Source organism: Electrophorus electricus, chromosome 18, assembly GCF_041902795.1.
Source record: "Electrophorus electricus isolate QZ-2024a chromosome 18, ASM4190279v1, whole genome shotgun sequence".
Classification (NCBI taxonomy): Eukaryota; Metazoa; Chordata; class Actinopteri; order Gymnotiformes; family Gymnotidae; genus Electrophorus; species Electrophorus electricus.
In genome coordinates this window covers 19,265,135-19,280,238 of record NC_137514.1, presented here as the reverse complement: position 1 = coordinate 19,280,238, position 15,104 = coordinate 19,265,135, and the positions used below count along the sequence as shown (strand labels likewise).

Genomic DNA, 15,104 nt, shown 5'->3' with positions numbered 1-15,104 from the left:
TCATTCTGAATATATAAATAAATCAGATCTATGACCTGTTGGGCATTGAAAATCATGAATTCGTACCAGGTAAAAGGCTGGGACAAAAATGTCATGAAGACAATCTTTGTTAAATAAAATAATTCTTAACTAAAACTAAATAAAAGTTCAATTCATACCCACATTTATACTTACAATGTTTGTAATCCATTTAGTTAAACATCTTTTTATTTTAAAGCCTATGGTTAAATTAGATTTGCATTATCATTGAAAACATGTGTTATATTAGTTGTGTGTGTGTGTGTGTGTGTGTGTGTGTGTGTGTGTGTATGTGTGTCCCCATGTCCATATCCCCACTCCCTTCCACTTAAGATATTGTACCACATCATGTGCCCTTTACCTTATCTGTCATTTTAAATATATTCATTCATGAGCAGAAGTTCAAACATGGGCATGAGTCTATATACATATAAAGTTTTAATTATTGTAGCTAAATGTTTATTTGTATTATTTACAATGTTTTTATTATTTATAACACATTCCTAAATACTATTCATTTGTTACTTATGCTTTGCTGATGCAAGTCAAATGCAGATCAATCATGGATTGTCTATAATTGTCATGGAATGCTCCTTCCCCCATGAGTCACATGGTACAGCCCGCCGCATGCAGGGGGATTCACATGTATGTCGTTTGTAACCATGCCCCCTGGGATTGCACATACCTGTATAGGGATTAATATTACATGTTGGTCTGTCTATTTAAACCCCTGTCAGTGTATGATCCCTGTTGATCATTGTCGCTATGTAGTGTTAAACATCTGTGTAGTGGTAACGCCTGTTTGTGTCATCTCTAGTAATGTGTAGGTTATCCTTGTTGAGTGAATAGTCATGTTCCCCGCAAAGGTTATATGTGAGTGCCACCATTGTTGTCTACATTGTGTATTAATACAAAGTTCAAGTTCAAGTTCCGTTTATTCGTCACATACATAGTCATACACAATATAACACACAGTGAAATGGTGGAGAGTGCTCTGTCCAAACTGAGGAAGAGAAACAGGGCTGCATAGAGAAAAAAAAATATATATATATATATGCAGATAAATATATATATTCTATGTATGTACAAAAATATATTAACAATGTATGTACAATATATGTATATTATGATTATATACACAATGTACAATGTATATGGTTGGGTATATATGTATACAATCTACAGAATGTACAGATCCATTTTGTATAATACCATATCTACAGTTGTTGTGTAACAGGGTAATTGAGTATAAATCTATATATACAGGTGTACAGATATACAGTTATGTTACATGGTGGTGGTGGTGGTGGTCCCCACAGTTTATCAGTTTCCCTGATTCAGGGCCCGAATGGCCTGTGGGAAGAAGCTCCTCTTCAGCCTCTCTGTCTTGGTCTTCAGGGAGCGGAAGCGCCTCCCTGACCTCAACAGAGAGAAGAGTCTATTGTTGGGATGGGTGGGGTCCTTCACAATTTTCCTGGCCTTGGTCTGGCACCGCTTGTAGTAGATGGTCTGCAGGTCAGGAAGTTCCGAGTGAATGATGCGCTCTGCTGAATGCACTACCCTTTGGAGTGCTTGTCTGTCCTGCTTGGTGCTATTCCCAAACCAGACTGTGATGTTCCCTGTGAGGATGCTCTCGATAGTGCAGGTGTAGAAGTTCCGCAGTACCTTGGAGCGCAGTCTGAAGTCCCTTAGGCGTCTGAGGTGGTAAAGACGCTGACGAGCCTTCTTTGCCAGGGAGCTGGTATGGCGGGACCAGGACAGGTCCTGCGAGATGTGAACACCAAGGTACCTGAAAGTATCTACTCTCTCCACCGTGGTCCCACTGATCCTCACAGGTTGGTAGTGCCGCTCCTGCTTCTTGCTGCAATCCACGATCAGCTCCTTTGTCTTACTGACGTTTAAGAGGAGATTATTTTCCTGGCACCAGTTTTCCAGGTGTTTAATCTCCTCCAGGTAGGCCCTCTCGTCGTTGTCCGAGATCAGACCCACGACAACGGTGTCGTCAGCAAACTTGACAATGATGTTAGAGCTGGAAGTGGCTGTGCAGTCGTAGGTGTACAGTGAGTAGAGCAGGGGGCTTAGGACACAACCCTGAGGAGCTCCAGTGCTGAGGGTGAGGGTGGTTGAGGAGCAGTTGCCCACCCGTACTGATTGTGGTCTGTCTGTTAGGAAGTTGGAGATCCAGTCGCACAGGGATGTATGCAGTCCTAGATCTCCCAACTTAGTAGTGAGTAGGGAGGGGATGATGGTGTTGAATGCTGAACTGTAGTCGACAAATAGCATTTTAACATAATTTCCCCTCCCTTCGTCCAGGTGAGTCAGTGTAGTGTGGAGCAGATGTGCAATCGCATCGTCAGTGGAGCGGTTGTGGCGATATGCAAACTGCAGTGGGTCCATGGAGGCTGGCAATGAAGATGTGATGAAGTCTCTGACTAGCTTTTCAAAGCACTTCATCACGACTGATGTGAGGGCGACAGGGCGGTAGTCATTGAGGTCGGAGGAGGGTCGAGGTTTCTTCGGGACGGGGACGATGGTGGACCGCTTGAAGCTGGACGGGACAATACCGAGCGTCAGGGAGAGATTGAAGATGTCGGTGAATACCGGGGCTAGCTGATTTGCGCAGGCTTTGAGGACCCTCCCGCAGATACCGTCTGGTCCCATCGCCTTCCTGGTATTCACCCTTTTAAACACTCTCCTCACGTCACTCTCTGTGATGATGAGAGGGCGCTGTTCTATGGTGGGCCCCGCGTATGTGCCATTGGCTGCGCCGATAGTGCCATTAGCACTAGCGCCGTTAGCATTGGCGCTGTTAGCACTAGCGCTGTTAGCACTAGCGCCGTTAGCATTTGTGCTGCTAGCATTAGCGCTGCTAGATGTAGCCTCGAAGCGAGCAAAGAATGTATTCAGCTCGTTCGCCAGAGACTCATCCGCACTCATCAGTCCGGAGGGTGGGCTCCTGTAGTCCGTGATCATCCGTAGTCCCTGCCACAGGGATCTAGAGCCACTCTGCTGGAACTGTGTCTCTAGTTTCTTCCGGTAGTGCCGCTTCGCCTCCCTCACCTCCCTGCGCACTCCGTATGCTGCGGACTTGTACTCGTCCATGTTCCCGCTGATGATCCCCGCATTGTAGGCAGCAGTTCGAGAGTTCAGAGCCTCGCGGATGGTTCTGTCCACCCAGGGCTTCTGGTTGGAAAACTTCTTGATGGTGATTCTTGGGATCGTGTCGTCCACCAGTTTCCCAATAAATCCTACTACTGCCTCCGTAAACTCGCTGACATCATCAGTGCTGCGCAGGAACATGTCCCAGTCTGCGTCATCCAGAGCGTCCTGCAGAGCGGCCACCGATTGGTCTGTCCAGCGCGCAACCTCCCTCTGAACCGGAGCTTCCCGTTTTAGCCGTTGTTTATATTTTGGTATGAGGAAGATGGCGGCGTGGTCCGACTTACCAAACGGTGGATGAGCTAGTGCCTTGTAACTGTCCTTGTATGGGGTGTAGCAGTGGTCTAGTGTCCTATTTCCCCTGGTGGGGAAGGTTACGTGCTGGTAAAGGTTGGGCACCGCACGCTTGAGGTTAGCGCTGTTGAAATCCCCAACCATAATAAGTGCAGCGTCCCGGTGCTGTGCCTGAAACTGTGTGAGAGCCTCATGAAGTTCACACAGTGCAGTGTCCATGTTAGCCTGAGGTGGGATGTACACGGTGTTGATGATGACCGAAGTGAACTCCCGGGGAAGGTAGAAAGGACGAAGCTTGAGGGTGAGCAGCTCCAGGTTGGGTGAGCAGGAGCAGGCGAGAGTAACAACGTTGGCATTGTTGCACCAGCTGTTGTTTACCATCACACACACTCCGCCGCCTCTCGACTTCCCCGAATCTGCCGTCCTGTCCATGCGGTGAACCGAGAAGAACTCGGCCGGCTGGATAGCGTGGTTTGGTATCGCTGGGTTCAGCCACGACTCGGTGAAGCAGAGGAGATTGCAGTCCCGAATGTCCCTCTGGAACTTTATCCTGGCCCAGAGGTAATCGAGCTTGTTATCCAGAGACTGGACGTTGGCTAGCAGGATGCTAGGTAAGGGAGCTCGGTGTTCCCGAGCCCTCAGCCTGTTCCTGACGCCGGCTCGCTTCCCTCGAGGCCTTTTCCTCGCGCCGCGTCTTCTGTTTTCCCTCAGGATCTCCGTCGGCCATCTTGGGTCCGGGGTTACAGACGGCTTGAGGTGAGTGCTATGTAGATTAAGAGAAATAAGGGCATCTCTGCTGTATGAGATACGTGCCGTGGTGTGTAGAGAAGGGCTGCGGAGAAGTCAGGGGTAGCGGGAAGAGCGAAAAGAACGAAAAAGATAGTGAAAAGAGCGAAAAAAGTGCCAGGTGTGGACGGAGCAGTCGTGACGGCAGCCGACCTCACCGGCGCCATCTTGACATGTGGGTACAATGGTTAAAAGAAAACTCTCCTACAAAGAAATCTAATATGTAAAATCATCTAAATATTAATCAGAAACATGTTAGCTACACCTACACCAAAAGTACATTATATTTACTAGGAATTTAATTTGGTGTTCAATCTAAAATACAATACAAAGTGTAATTTGCAGTAAAATACAGGATGATGGTAGTGTTGTGACCCAGTGTAGGTTTGGCTGTAGAAAAAGTTGGTGGTTGGGTATATTTGTAAACAACTGAAGTTAATGATGTGCGAGATGAACCAGAAAAAAAAGGTAAACAGAGGCAGGGAGGTTTTTTGTAATATGGTGAACAAGCAAACACCAGTACTGTCATCAGGTTGGCTAAAAGCCAAAAACAGTAAACAAAGCTGTATGCAAAGCCTACTTTAACTAACTTACAATCAGCCAACTGCTACCAGTTATAAGTTCTAGCAAAATCTTCTTGCAGCAACAAGGAGTACCCTTCAAAGTCAAATGGAGAACATAGAGTGTTGCATCATCAGCTTAGGAGTCACTGGGCAGTTCATGTATAAAATGAACATGAGATTCTTCTTCCTAGACTAACAGAGTAATTTTATTCTAACATCAAGAAGTTTATTCTTACCCTGGTGTCCTTGCAGAAGTCATAAGTGTTTATTTTTTTAAACCTTTAATCCTGTTAATGATGGTGTCACCCAGACTTACTGGTTCCAGGGGTAATTTGTTCATAGTAAAACTTGTTTATTCTAACACTGAAGTGCTGTAGGGTCACTTGTGGGCTGCAAGGGTAAGATTGGACAAAGAAATATTCATACGCTACTACACTGGCTGTCTTCAAATGAAGACTAAAGTGTCACCTGTTCATTAATTCACTAAGCACTTAAATATGCACTTTAAAGCCTAAGAGTATTCTTGACATTGACCTATCTGTAGTCACATGAGGATATGGATTGGATAGACAAAGTAACTTCTGTAAGTTGCTCTGGACAAGGGCATCTCACAAATGCTGCAAATGTAAATGATATACATGGTCATTCATAGACTAAGTCAGTAGATCAGTGAGGACAGCATTTTGCAAGTTTTATCAAGTTTTGCACATGTAAAACATTTGTAAATCAAGGTCTCTGAGTTTAAAGTGTGAATATAGATTCAATGGCGTTACTCTGAGTGTAAGTAGTAAATATGATTTGAGCATTACTGTTTATGTGGTTAAACAGATAATATGTTAATTCTCTCTGGGTTTTTTCATTAGTTCTTCAGCCAGTTTGTTGTGATTCATGTTCTTCAGGATGGCCGGTGTGATCTCCACTAAACTATCTGGGCTGTAGTGCACCACCATCTTATCCACAATATAATTTCTGCCTGCTTTCTTCAGCTGAGCATTTGAAATGCATTTGTAATCTTCCACACTGTTAATCAGATTCCACTGGAACTTCTACAGGACACTCCTTCACTGATCTTCTAGAGTTTCACCAGCTGTTCTGGAATGTTTATCAACTTGCATCACTGATCATGATGAAAAACATTGATTTCAGTTTAATGCAAATCATACAACCATGTTTTATCTTTTGTTGCCTGCAGGCTTCAAGGACTGTGAAATTTTTGATGATCTGCAAATGTCTATCATATTTTACTTTAGAGAACCAAACAAAAAATCCAATTTTTTGTCCCCATTCAATGTCTTACATTTTTTGGGGCTTACAGGTGTCATTTGCAGATGTCATAAGTTTTTTTTTTCCCCCAACTTAAGTTCCGTTTGAATTGTGCACACTTTATTAACATTCAAAGCACAGCTTGGGTGCAGTGTTTGAGTGTTTACCACAGACCAGTCTCTTACTGCAGGAGGTGGGGTAGTGAGGAAGTGCTCTTTATTTTCCATAAGGGAATCACCAATAGAAGCACTGATGCAACGAAACAAAGTAATCCTCTCTGTGAGTGGTAGCACTGGAGCAGGTAGACTCTCAGTCTATGGTCGGCTAATGTGCAGAGCTATCATCTGAAGCCTGAGGGTTTATATAAGTGAAAGACAAGAAGGAACAGGTGAAACTAATCAGTAGTCAGGGGATTGGGAGCAGTGTGGGTGTTTGGTAAGATCCCTAGGAGGAGTGAGCATGTCCCTCCTGCTGGATGGCCAGCTAACCGTGACACTTACATGTCTGGCAGATTTAATACGTTTTGTTTCCTGAACATCTGCCGACATGACATTGTTTCCTTTTTGCAGGTGAGTAAGGGGTTTCTGGTAAAAGTCGCTTATGCACCTTGGCTGCTCTTGTTATTGCACTTTTCATTGCCTGAGATAGAGGTTATGCATGTTTTTCACTTCTAGGTATAAGCATTGATCCCTGTATTTCAACAGTATTTCAATGATATCTTGAACTCTATTCTACTGTACTGGCTAGGATACATTCTATTAGTAAATGACAAAGAACTTTTGTAAGTCATAAATACATAATACTAATTTACAATTGTATAAAATGGAAAGGAACAAAAGAAGACTTTCCAATTTGCACATCAACAAAAATCAAGCACTTTTACTTTAAATCATTAATTCTATGTAGGGCCTGTGCTTTGACAGATCATCCACGCTGAGCTGTAGTGGTCTGTGCTGGGTCACTCTGAGCTGTAGTGGTCTGTCCTGGGTCTCTGAATTACTGTCCTGAGTCACTCTGAATTATGGTGGTCTGTCTTGGGTCACTCTGAGCTGTGATGGTGTGTCCTGGATCACTCTGAACTGTGGTGGTGTGTCCTGGGTCACCCTGAACTGTGGTGGTGTGTTCTCGGTCACTCTTAACTGTGGTGATCTGTCCTGGGTCACTCTGATTTATGGTGGTCTGTCCTGGGTCTCTCTGTGCTGTGGTGGTGTGTCCTGGGTAACTCTGAGCTGTAGTGGTCTGTCCTCGGTCGCTCTGAGCTGTGGTCGTCTGTCCTGAGTCACTCTGAATTATGGTGGTCTGTCCTGGGTCACTCTGAGCTGTGGTGGTCTGTCCAGAGTCACTCTGATTTATGGTGGTCTCTCCTGGGTCACTCTGAGCTGTGGTGGTCTTTCCCAGAACAGTCTGAGTTATGGTGGTCTGTGCTGGGTCACTGAGCTGTGGTGGTCAGAGCTACTCCAGGCTGATTTATGTTTACATGAAAATTTAAAATTGTTAGCTTAGGCAGAAAGAAAAAGAACACGATCATTTGTTCAGTCAAACAAATAATAGAACCTCAGAAGCCTCAAAATATTTATTACAATTTTACATAAATATGTATAACATATGAATAGCTTATGATAAGAATTACAGAAAATAAATGCTACAATATTTCAAATGTATTTTGTTTTGGCTAATTAATATGGATTTGCTAACTCCAGTTACAAAACAAATGATGCAATTAAAAACAAAATTCTCAACATTAAAAAAAGCTACCAGACAAAAGGAAGGGAAAAGCCTTGGACCTCTGCTATGAAGGAGATGAAAAGAAACAAGGATTCTTTGAGAGAGCGAAGGTCTGGAAAATGTACTTTAAACAAAAGGACGTTTTGACATAGCAGTTGTAAGCTGAAATGTCCGTGGACTTCAGTCTACTGCAAAAAGGAAATATTTTGATGGCCAAATTTGAAATTTTATGCTTACAAGAAACAAGACTGTCTAGGGATGATCAGAATAGTTGCTTCTTTGTTTTTGATAGATGAAAATAAATTGGACCGCATATTCATTTTATTCATCCAAAGTTTTTTTAATCCTGTCAGATTCATTTTTGCAGTTGTTTTTATATTTGGTAAAGTAATTTGAATTACTTATTTAAAAATATAGGCCTTAATTCCATTGGCCATACTGCCATCTATTTATGTTTTTTTTAAGTTTCTTGTCAGTACAACACTCTAACCCCTCATTTTGATCAATTTCTGTTATTAGCTTTAATTAGAGTTTACAACATAGCATTTGGAAAACCGACATGCTTCAATAACAGATAACCCATGGTTCTTTGATGCTATGAAGTCCCAAGCAGCCTAGTAAAAAATACATTAGCAGTGTGTATGTCATTTCCCTATTTTAAAATGGGAGTCCTCGATTTTTGGGGTTTTCAGCACCAGTTCTTCAGCACCAGTTCTGAGGACTCATTAACCTGCAGTTTTAAACTTTGCTTGCATGATCGAATTTAAGAAGAGTTTCATAATTAGTTGATGAGCTGGAATTCTTGCTATTAGAATGACTGTGAAACAAACTAGTGGGCCCCAGTAATGAGTTAAAAAAAGAAGAAGCAATAGTTATAAAATAATCATAGTTTCAAGAAGAATAAGAACTGGAGGAGTATGGTCTTTACCCGCGCCACCACCTGGTTGTCTCCAACCAGCTCCTTTAGAGGAAAATAATACAGGCATGTTGGAATTACAGCTCCAGTGTTTCACTTTTATTCGACTAGCTATGTCAGGTCAAAGAAAGCGCAGCAAAGGCGGAACTAAGCACAAGGTTCGCTGTGACGACATGCAGGTCATGTCTAATGCCATTATTCGCCATCTGGCCCGTCGTGGCGGCGTCAAGCGTAACTCCGGTCTGATCTACGAGGAGACCCGTGCTGTGCTGAAAGTGTATCTAGAGAACGTTATCAGGGATGCAGTTACCTACATCGAGCACGAGAAGAGGAACACCGTCACCTATTTGGATGTGATTTTTGCTCTGAAATGCCAGGCACCACTCTTTTGGGTTAAACTTCGATATCAAACAACACGAAACCACCGGCACTTATTAGAGCCAACCATATCAAAAGTAAGAGTAATTTCTTGTGTTTATGCCCGTACGTAGGCGCCGCGTGTTTTACCGCACGCAAAGATCGCTTGGTGTTATGTTGTGACAGGATATTAAACGACTTTAAATGTTTGCATGTTGTAGGGTACAAATCCTAACCATCGAAATGTCAGTGTACGTATCTGTACGGTTTAGGACTTTAAATTCTGAGATGAAACAGCTCTTAAGAGCCCTCACATTACCTTAATTCTCTGGAAGTTGTAGGCTAAAAATCAAAACAACTCAGGAACCTCTACATGCACGTTTCAGAAATGTCGTAAGGCAGAGATATGGCCAAAATTTACTGACATTGGTAACAAATGAATTGATAATTAGAGTTATACAATTCAAATATATATTATTCACAATTTTGCTTAAGGAATTCTTACCCTGAATAGCTAAGAATTTGGTCGTTATAAATATTGTGGATTTAATTAAAAATGAACTAGATTTGAATAGATTTGAATGATCTTTGATTGCTACGTATAAATGTAGTGGATTAAACTCAAAAGCAAGATTTTAACAGGGAAGGCTTGAATTTCCAACAAATTTAAGACTTTTCTCTTCTACATGTTTTAACAAATATTTTCTTCTGGTGCATTAGACCACAGTAAGATATGTTTAATTAATCTGTAGAAAACATTTCACTTAGATTGTCAAATTCCTTACTAAAAGTACGAGAAGCTTTCCCCCACATCGGTTCACAAACGCGCTACCGTAATACAAGACGTAGGTGCGCATTCCAACTTTCCGTGTAGATAGGGGGACGGAGCTTTTGCGAAGTGCAGACGCATGACCGCATACACGGAACTGGGTGGAAAATCATGTTTTAATAAAAATACTATTGTGTAAATGAACTGGGCGTTCGGCGTTCATTTGTGGTTTACTCACTGGCAAACTCTATGGGGGGAACCATCAGACAACGAAGATATCCAGGACTTTCCCGACGTTCATATTATTTTATAACGTTATTCTTTTTAACGTTTGATGCGAGATGATCATAGTTCATTTTGTTGACGTCCGCAACATTTAGAGAACGTATGAGAACGCCCTACTTTTGTGCCATTGTGGACGTTTCTCTCACAGGATGGTTCATTAATCCCAAATGTTTTTTAAATGATGGTTAAGCTTAGAAGTGAATATAGTTGAGGGAGTATTTGTGTTTAGAGGTTATTTAAAGTTGTTTAAGTTTCAAAACTAAATAACTAGCAGTATTTAGATTTCAATGGGCAATAGAATGTTTAGTGCTGTTATTCTCTTGCTGTTCCTTCACAGGTTGACATCCCATCTAGACAAAGAAAGTGCAATCCTGTTAAAGGTGTGACTTTTGCTCACCTGCTCTGCAACTGCTGAGATGAGGTGGCCTAGTGGTGGTCTAGTAGTAATTTGTTAAATACTGAGTATCTTTTTTATTTTATTTAAATTTGTTTTACTTTCCTTTGACCAAATAAAAAATGCCTACCAAAATGGAATTCATGTTCAAACTGTATTTTTATGCTTCAGTGGTCCAATGACCAATTCAGTTTACTGTTATAAGATGTATACTCTGAGATTAAGCACTAGTTTTAAATTAATGTAACGTGTGGTGGACTGAGTGCCGCAGGGCGAGGGGCAGGACGCACAGACTCCAGCGACTGCGAGGTACATTTATTTATATAAACACAAAATGATAATGGCACTCACAAACATTACGAACATGAAACGATTAACAAGAAACGAGCACAATAAACACGCATACGTTTAGCAACGACAAAAGAAACACTACATCAAAACGTTACATCCACTATGACCAACAATCCTGCACACTACGACAAAGCTTTAAATACATAAACAAAACAAGGCGCAGGTGTGTGCAGGTGAGGCCACTAACAACGATCCTCCCAACCCACGTGACTCGCGGGAGGCGAGCGTTTCGTGACAATTAATAAAATAATTAGGCATATCCATTTCAAGACGATGCAATGTGCCTCAATTAACAGCAAAATTAAACTTCACTAGTATTTCCACTTAAATTAGTGATTTACTTTCTTGTTACTTGGTCTTCATTTTTTTTTCATTTGCAAAAATGTATTTCAATAGTTTTCAATACTTTATTGCCATATCTGTCAGTACTTGAATGAGAGAAATTTGTCTCAGTTAACTGCACGTACATACATGCACACATCTAAGACATTTGATAAAACCATAGAAAACGAGCTCATTTTAAAAATGCATTAAAATTGTAAAGTGGAGTTTAAAAGTCTGATAGCAGAAGGGAACGAAACAGATGTTTTACATAAAATACTCTCTAACCTCAAAGTATTTAGGTTAGTAATTTAGAATAGAAAAGTAATTAAGAATTATTTGCAAATATTCAGTGTATTTCATTCATTGTGCTTTAACAAGTCTGATCTCAATTAATCTGATCTGAAAACCTGCATGTTCTGTTTTTCAAACATTTGAACACTCTTCAGAGCCTATGCATTTCTAGACTGGAACCAAATTATTTTAAGATTGAATGTCAAGTAAAATATTGTTTCATGGACATAATTTCACTATTATGAAGTAATTTTCCCTATGAAGTCAGCATTTATTTCTTGTATATTATATAGTCATCTTTGCAGTATATATTTGGATAGAAATAATGTATTATAGAAAGACAGACTTGCACATTATGTAATGATAAACAAAAGGATCCATTCGCAGGTTTTATTGCTTCTCGATGAGCAGGCTACTAACACAGTGATTGTAAGTAGGAGACATCAATATTTTAAACGAACTATACTGAGAAGCGGGTATTTCTCATTGTCGTTCGGTTCCAGGTCAGTCACATGAGAGCAGAATCTGAGAGTGCAAGCATCCAAGGGTTAGAAAAAGGTCTTTATTGAATACAAAAAAGGGCAAGTGTTATTAAAAAAAAAGAAAAAAAAAACTAGGACCAGGCCCATAAGTTTTCATTTGATGGTTTATTTCCCTTGTCACCCAGAAAAACAAAACTCTCTTATAGGCAACCACACAAACAACTTTTTGCATTATTCCAAATTTCCAAGCTTGCCTACGCACCAGATGCTTTCTGTATAACTATTATTTTAGACTCACACCAATGACCTTTTTGTTCCTCTGGATTCAGGTGATGTCATGTCTTCTCAGGGTAAGTCTATGAATTTTGAAGTTATCATTTTGCTTAGCCTTTAAGTTGTATTTATTTAGGCAAATCTACCTATTTTCAGGTGACATAATATAAAGATTGTGTTGTGAGAATGTTTTTATTTGCTGTTTTAGGAACCTGCATATGGAGCGTCACATGCTAGAAAGCATGATTACAGCACCCTACACACGTTTTAAAAAAATCTGATTATAATTTCCTGTTTGGTTAAATGTTATTTCTAATTAAAACATTTCTAGCCATTACTTGTGTGTTTATTTCTATGCCTCTCATATAATACTGTTTAATATATAAACTAACACATTTACATTTACGGAATTTGGCAGACGCTCTTATTCAGAGCAATTTATACAAGTGCTTAATCATTTGCTCATAGACTGACATGCTCTCTTAACACACTATCTAAATTTGGACATATTTTGAGGAACCAATCCACTGGAAAAAAGAGTTATGCTTAAATCAGCTGAAACAAGTAAAGGAGGTGGATGGATACAATCAGAGGAATCATGATCAAGTCATTAAGTCGTCAGAAAAAAGAACACAGGCTATTCTGTATGGTCACCATATAGGAGTCAGGATTTTATTACGTTTAATGAATTGTCAGTTCAGTTAGTAAATTTAACTGGGGCACCATCCTGATTAACACGGAAAATTTATTAATTTTCTTTAATTTATTAATGAGTAATAATTCAGTCTCAACTCATGAAAGTTGCCAATTCGATACATGATTATTTCTCATCTACCAAACATTATAATATCACTCTGGGCTCACAGATGTAATAAGATATGTTTATTGAATAAGCAAAGATAAGGAAAACATGCACAACAATAAATAACTTAGATTCTACTAATGACCAGGAGTGGCTAGTTCACTATAATCATTATAATCACAATCCTAACAATGTAAACCAGCTAAATGTAACACAAACAATTCGTGGTGGGTACAGGTAGATAGATAAGATAGTAGGCTATTAGCCGTCACTTCCGCAGATCTGAGCATTCCCCGTTTCCCTAGCAACCAAGTCACGTCTGCGATTTAGTCAGTTTCCATGGTTCCTTGTCTCCGCCCCTTTGTCCAGCTGTTCCGAGTTTGTCCCTAATTGTTGTCTTATTTAAACCTTGTTTCTGGGTCTCTTGTTTGTCGGTCATTGTCTTTTATGGTTTCTGGTTAGTTCTCGTTTGTCTGTGCTTATTATGTTTCTAGTAAGATCCCATTTGTCCTAGATCCTCGCTCCTCTGTTTAGTTAGATCTTGTTTGTTCTTGCTCATATTTGTTTAGTTATCTCCTGTTTTATCTAGCTACTCATTCCTCGCCATTTCTCTGTTTAGTTAACCTCACTGTCTGTTGCTTTCCTTGTTTAGTTCTGTTACCTGTATCTTCGTCGTGAATATTGTTTGTTTATCTTATGTAGCCCGGTTCTGTGTTATTCCCACTTGTCTAAGTCTTTATGCATGTCGTTATATTTATCATTGTTGTTCTCCATTAGTCTTCTCTAAGTGTATGCACCTTTTCCCAGTTCCCACACTCATCTTGTTAGCCTGTTTTTTTTATGTTAACCTGTCTGTTCCGTTTTGTTTTGTGATTGTCTGTTTGTTATTAAATCTCTTTATTTATTCTATTCTATTTGTCACTCTCAATATGGTATCTTTCGTTAGTTCTGTTCCACATAAGATCCAAGGTGCTGGCATTTCGCAAGTGTGTTCGCTCTCCACCCCTCTGGCATTACTTTCCTGGTTTCTAGACCTTACAAACTACTACCTGTAATATATTGTCTAATTGGTTGATATAGGATTTATGTTAAACACAACTAGGAGTGAGTAGCAATTTGTTTATGCATGAGGTAAGCAACATACGGGTGAGGTAATATGAGTCAGTAATACAAATTAATGAGGGACAAGTAATGAACAGAATAATATGACAACAGGTATTTATAAAATAAAAAGAGCAAACATCACAATTTGGAGATTATAATAAAATCACCATACATTATTGGTTGATTATTTGACATCGTAGTAGATCAAATGGTAAACTGTTACTTTGTGAATCTGTAGGATGGGAAAAGTTACTTGCTCTGGTAAAAATTTGAGTCTAATGGAATTATGGTCTTCAGTTCCTTACAATATACTCAGGCTGGTAAACTTCTCACCTTCCCATCCATCATCTTATGACCCTTATAGAGAAGGTCAGGAGCCAGGGCATCCAGGCCAGCTCAGCCATTTATGGCTTGATTGCTAATCCTCAAGGCACCAGCATGTTCCAGGTCTGGTCTGTGGCCCGGGGTTGGAAGAGAGCCCCAGGTGTGTGCAGTTAGCGCAGGCTGTTATCAAATCCGGGCTTCTGTCTTCTGAAGCCTGCTTTGATCTAGCAGAGGTTACCAAAACCACTGCCCACCTTTGGGCAGTCTGAATAATATCTAGAGGGTGAAGAAGAATGCCACTCTTAGTTTGAATGACCTTATTTATAATACTTTAATCCATCTCCAGATCTTGCCTTATTAATATGCCCCTGCACCTCTTCAAAAGATCTTGTCTTGTTTATTTTTTGGACACTTTTAGCCAAAGCAACTTTCAAATATGACTGAGTACAAATTGAGCAATTGATGGTCATGCTCAGGGCCCAACAGTGGTGACTTGACCATGGTGGGGCTCAGACTGGCAACCTTCTGGCTACTAATTCACTACCTTAACCACCTTAACCAGAAGTGAGTAGCGATGTGATGTTTGAAGCTTCAGGCCTCAGACGTGCCCCGAGCGACCTCTCT

At 40.6% G+C, this 15,104-nt stretch overlaps 1 protein-coding gene across 1 annotated transcript; it reads left to right on the top strand.

Annotated features, from left to right (window-relative positions):
- Positions 1-8,837: 8,837 nt before the first annotated feature.
- On the top strand, positions 8,838-12,555 carry LOC145651981 (uncharacterized). Its single transcript, XM_081700876.1, has 3 exons — positions 8,838-9,179; positions 12,307-12,327; positions 12,459-12,555. Exons 1-3 carry the CDS (start codon positions 8,838-8,840, stop codon positions 12,519-12,521), a joined length of 426 nt encoding a protein of 141 aa, XP_081557002.1. The 3' UTR covers positions 12,522-12,555.
- The last annotated feature ends 2,549 nt before the right edge of the window (positions 12,556-15,104 follow it).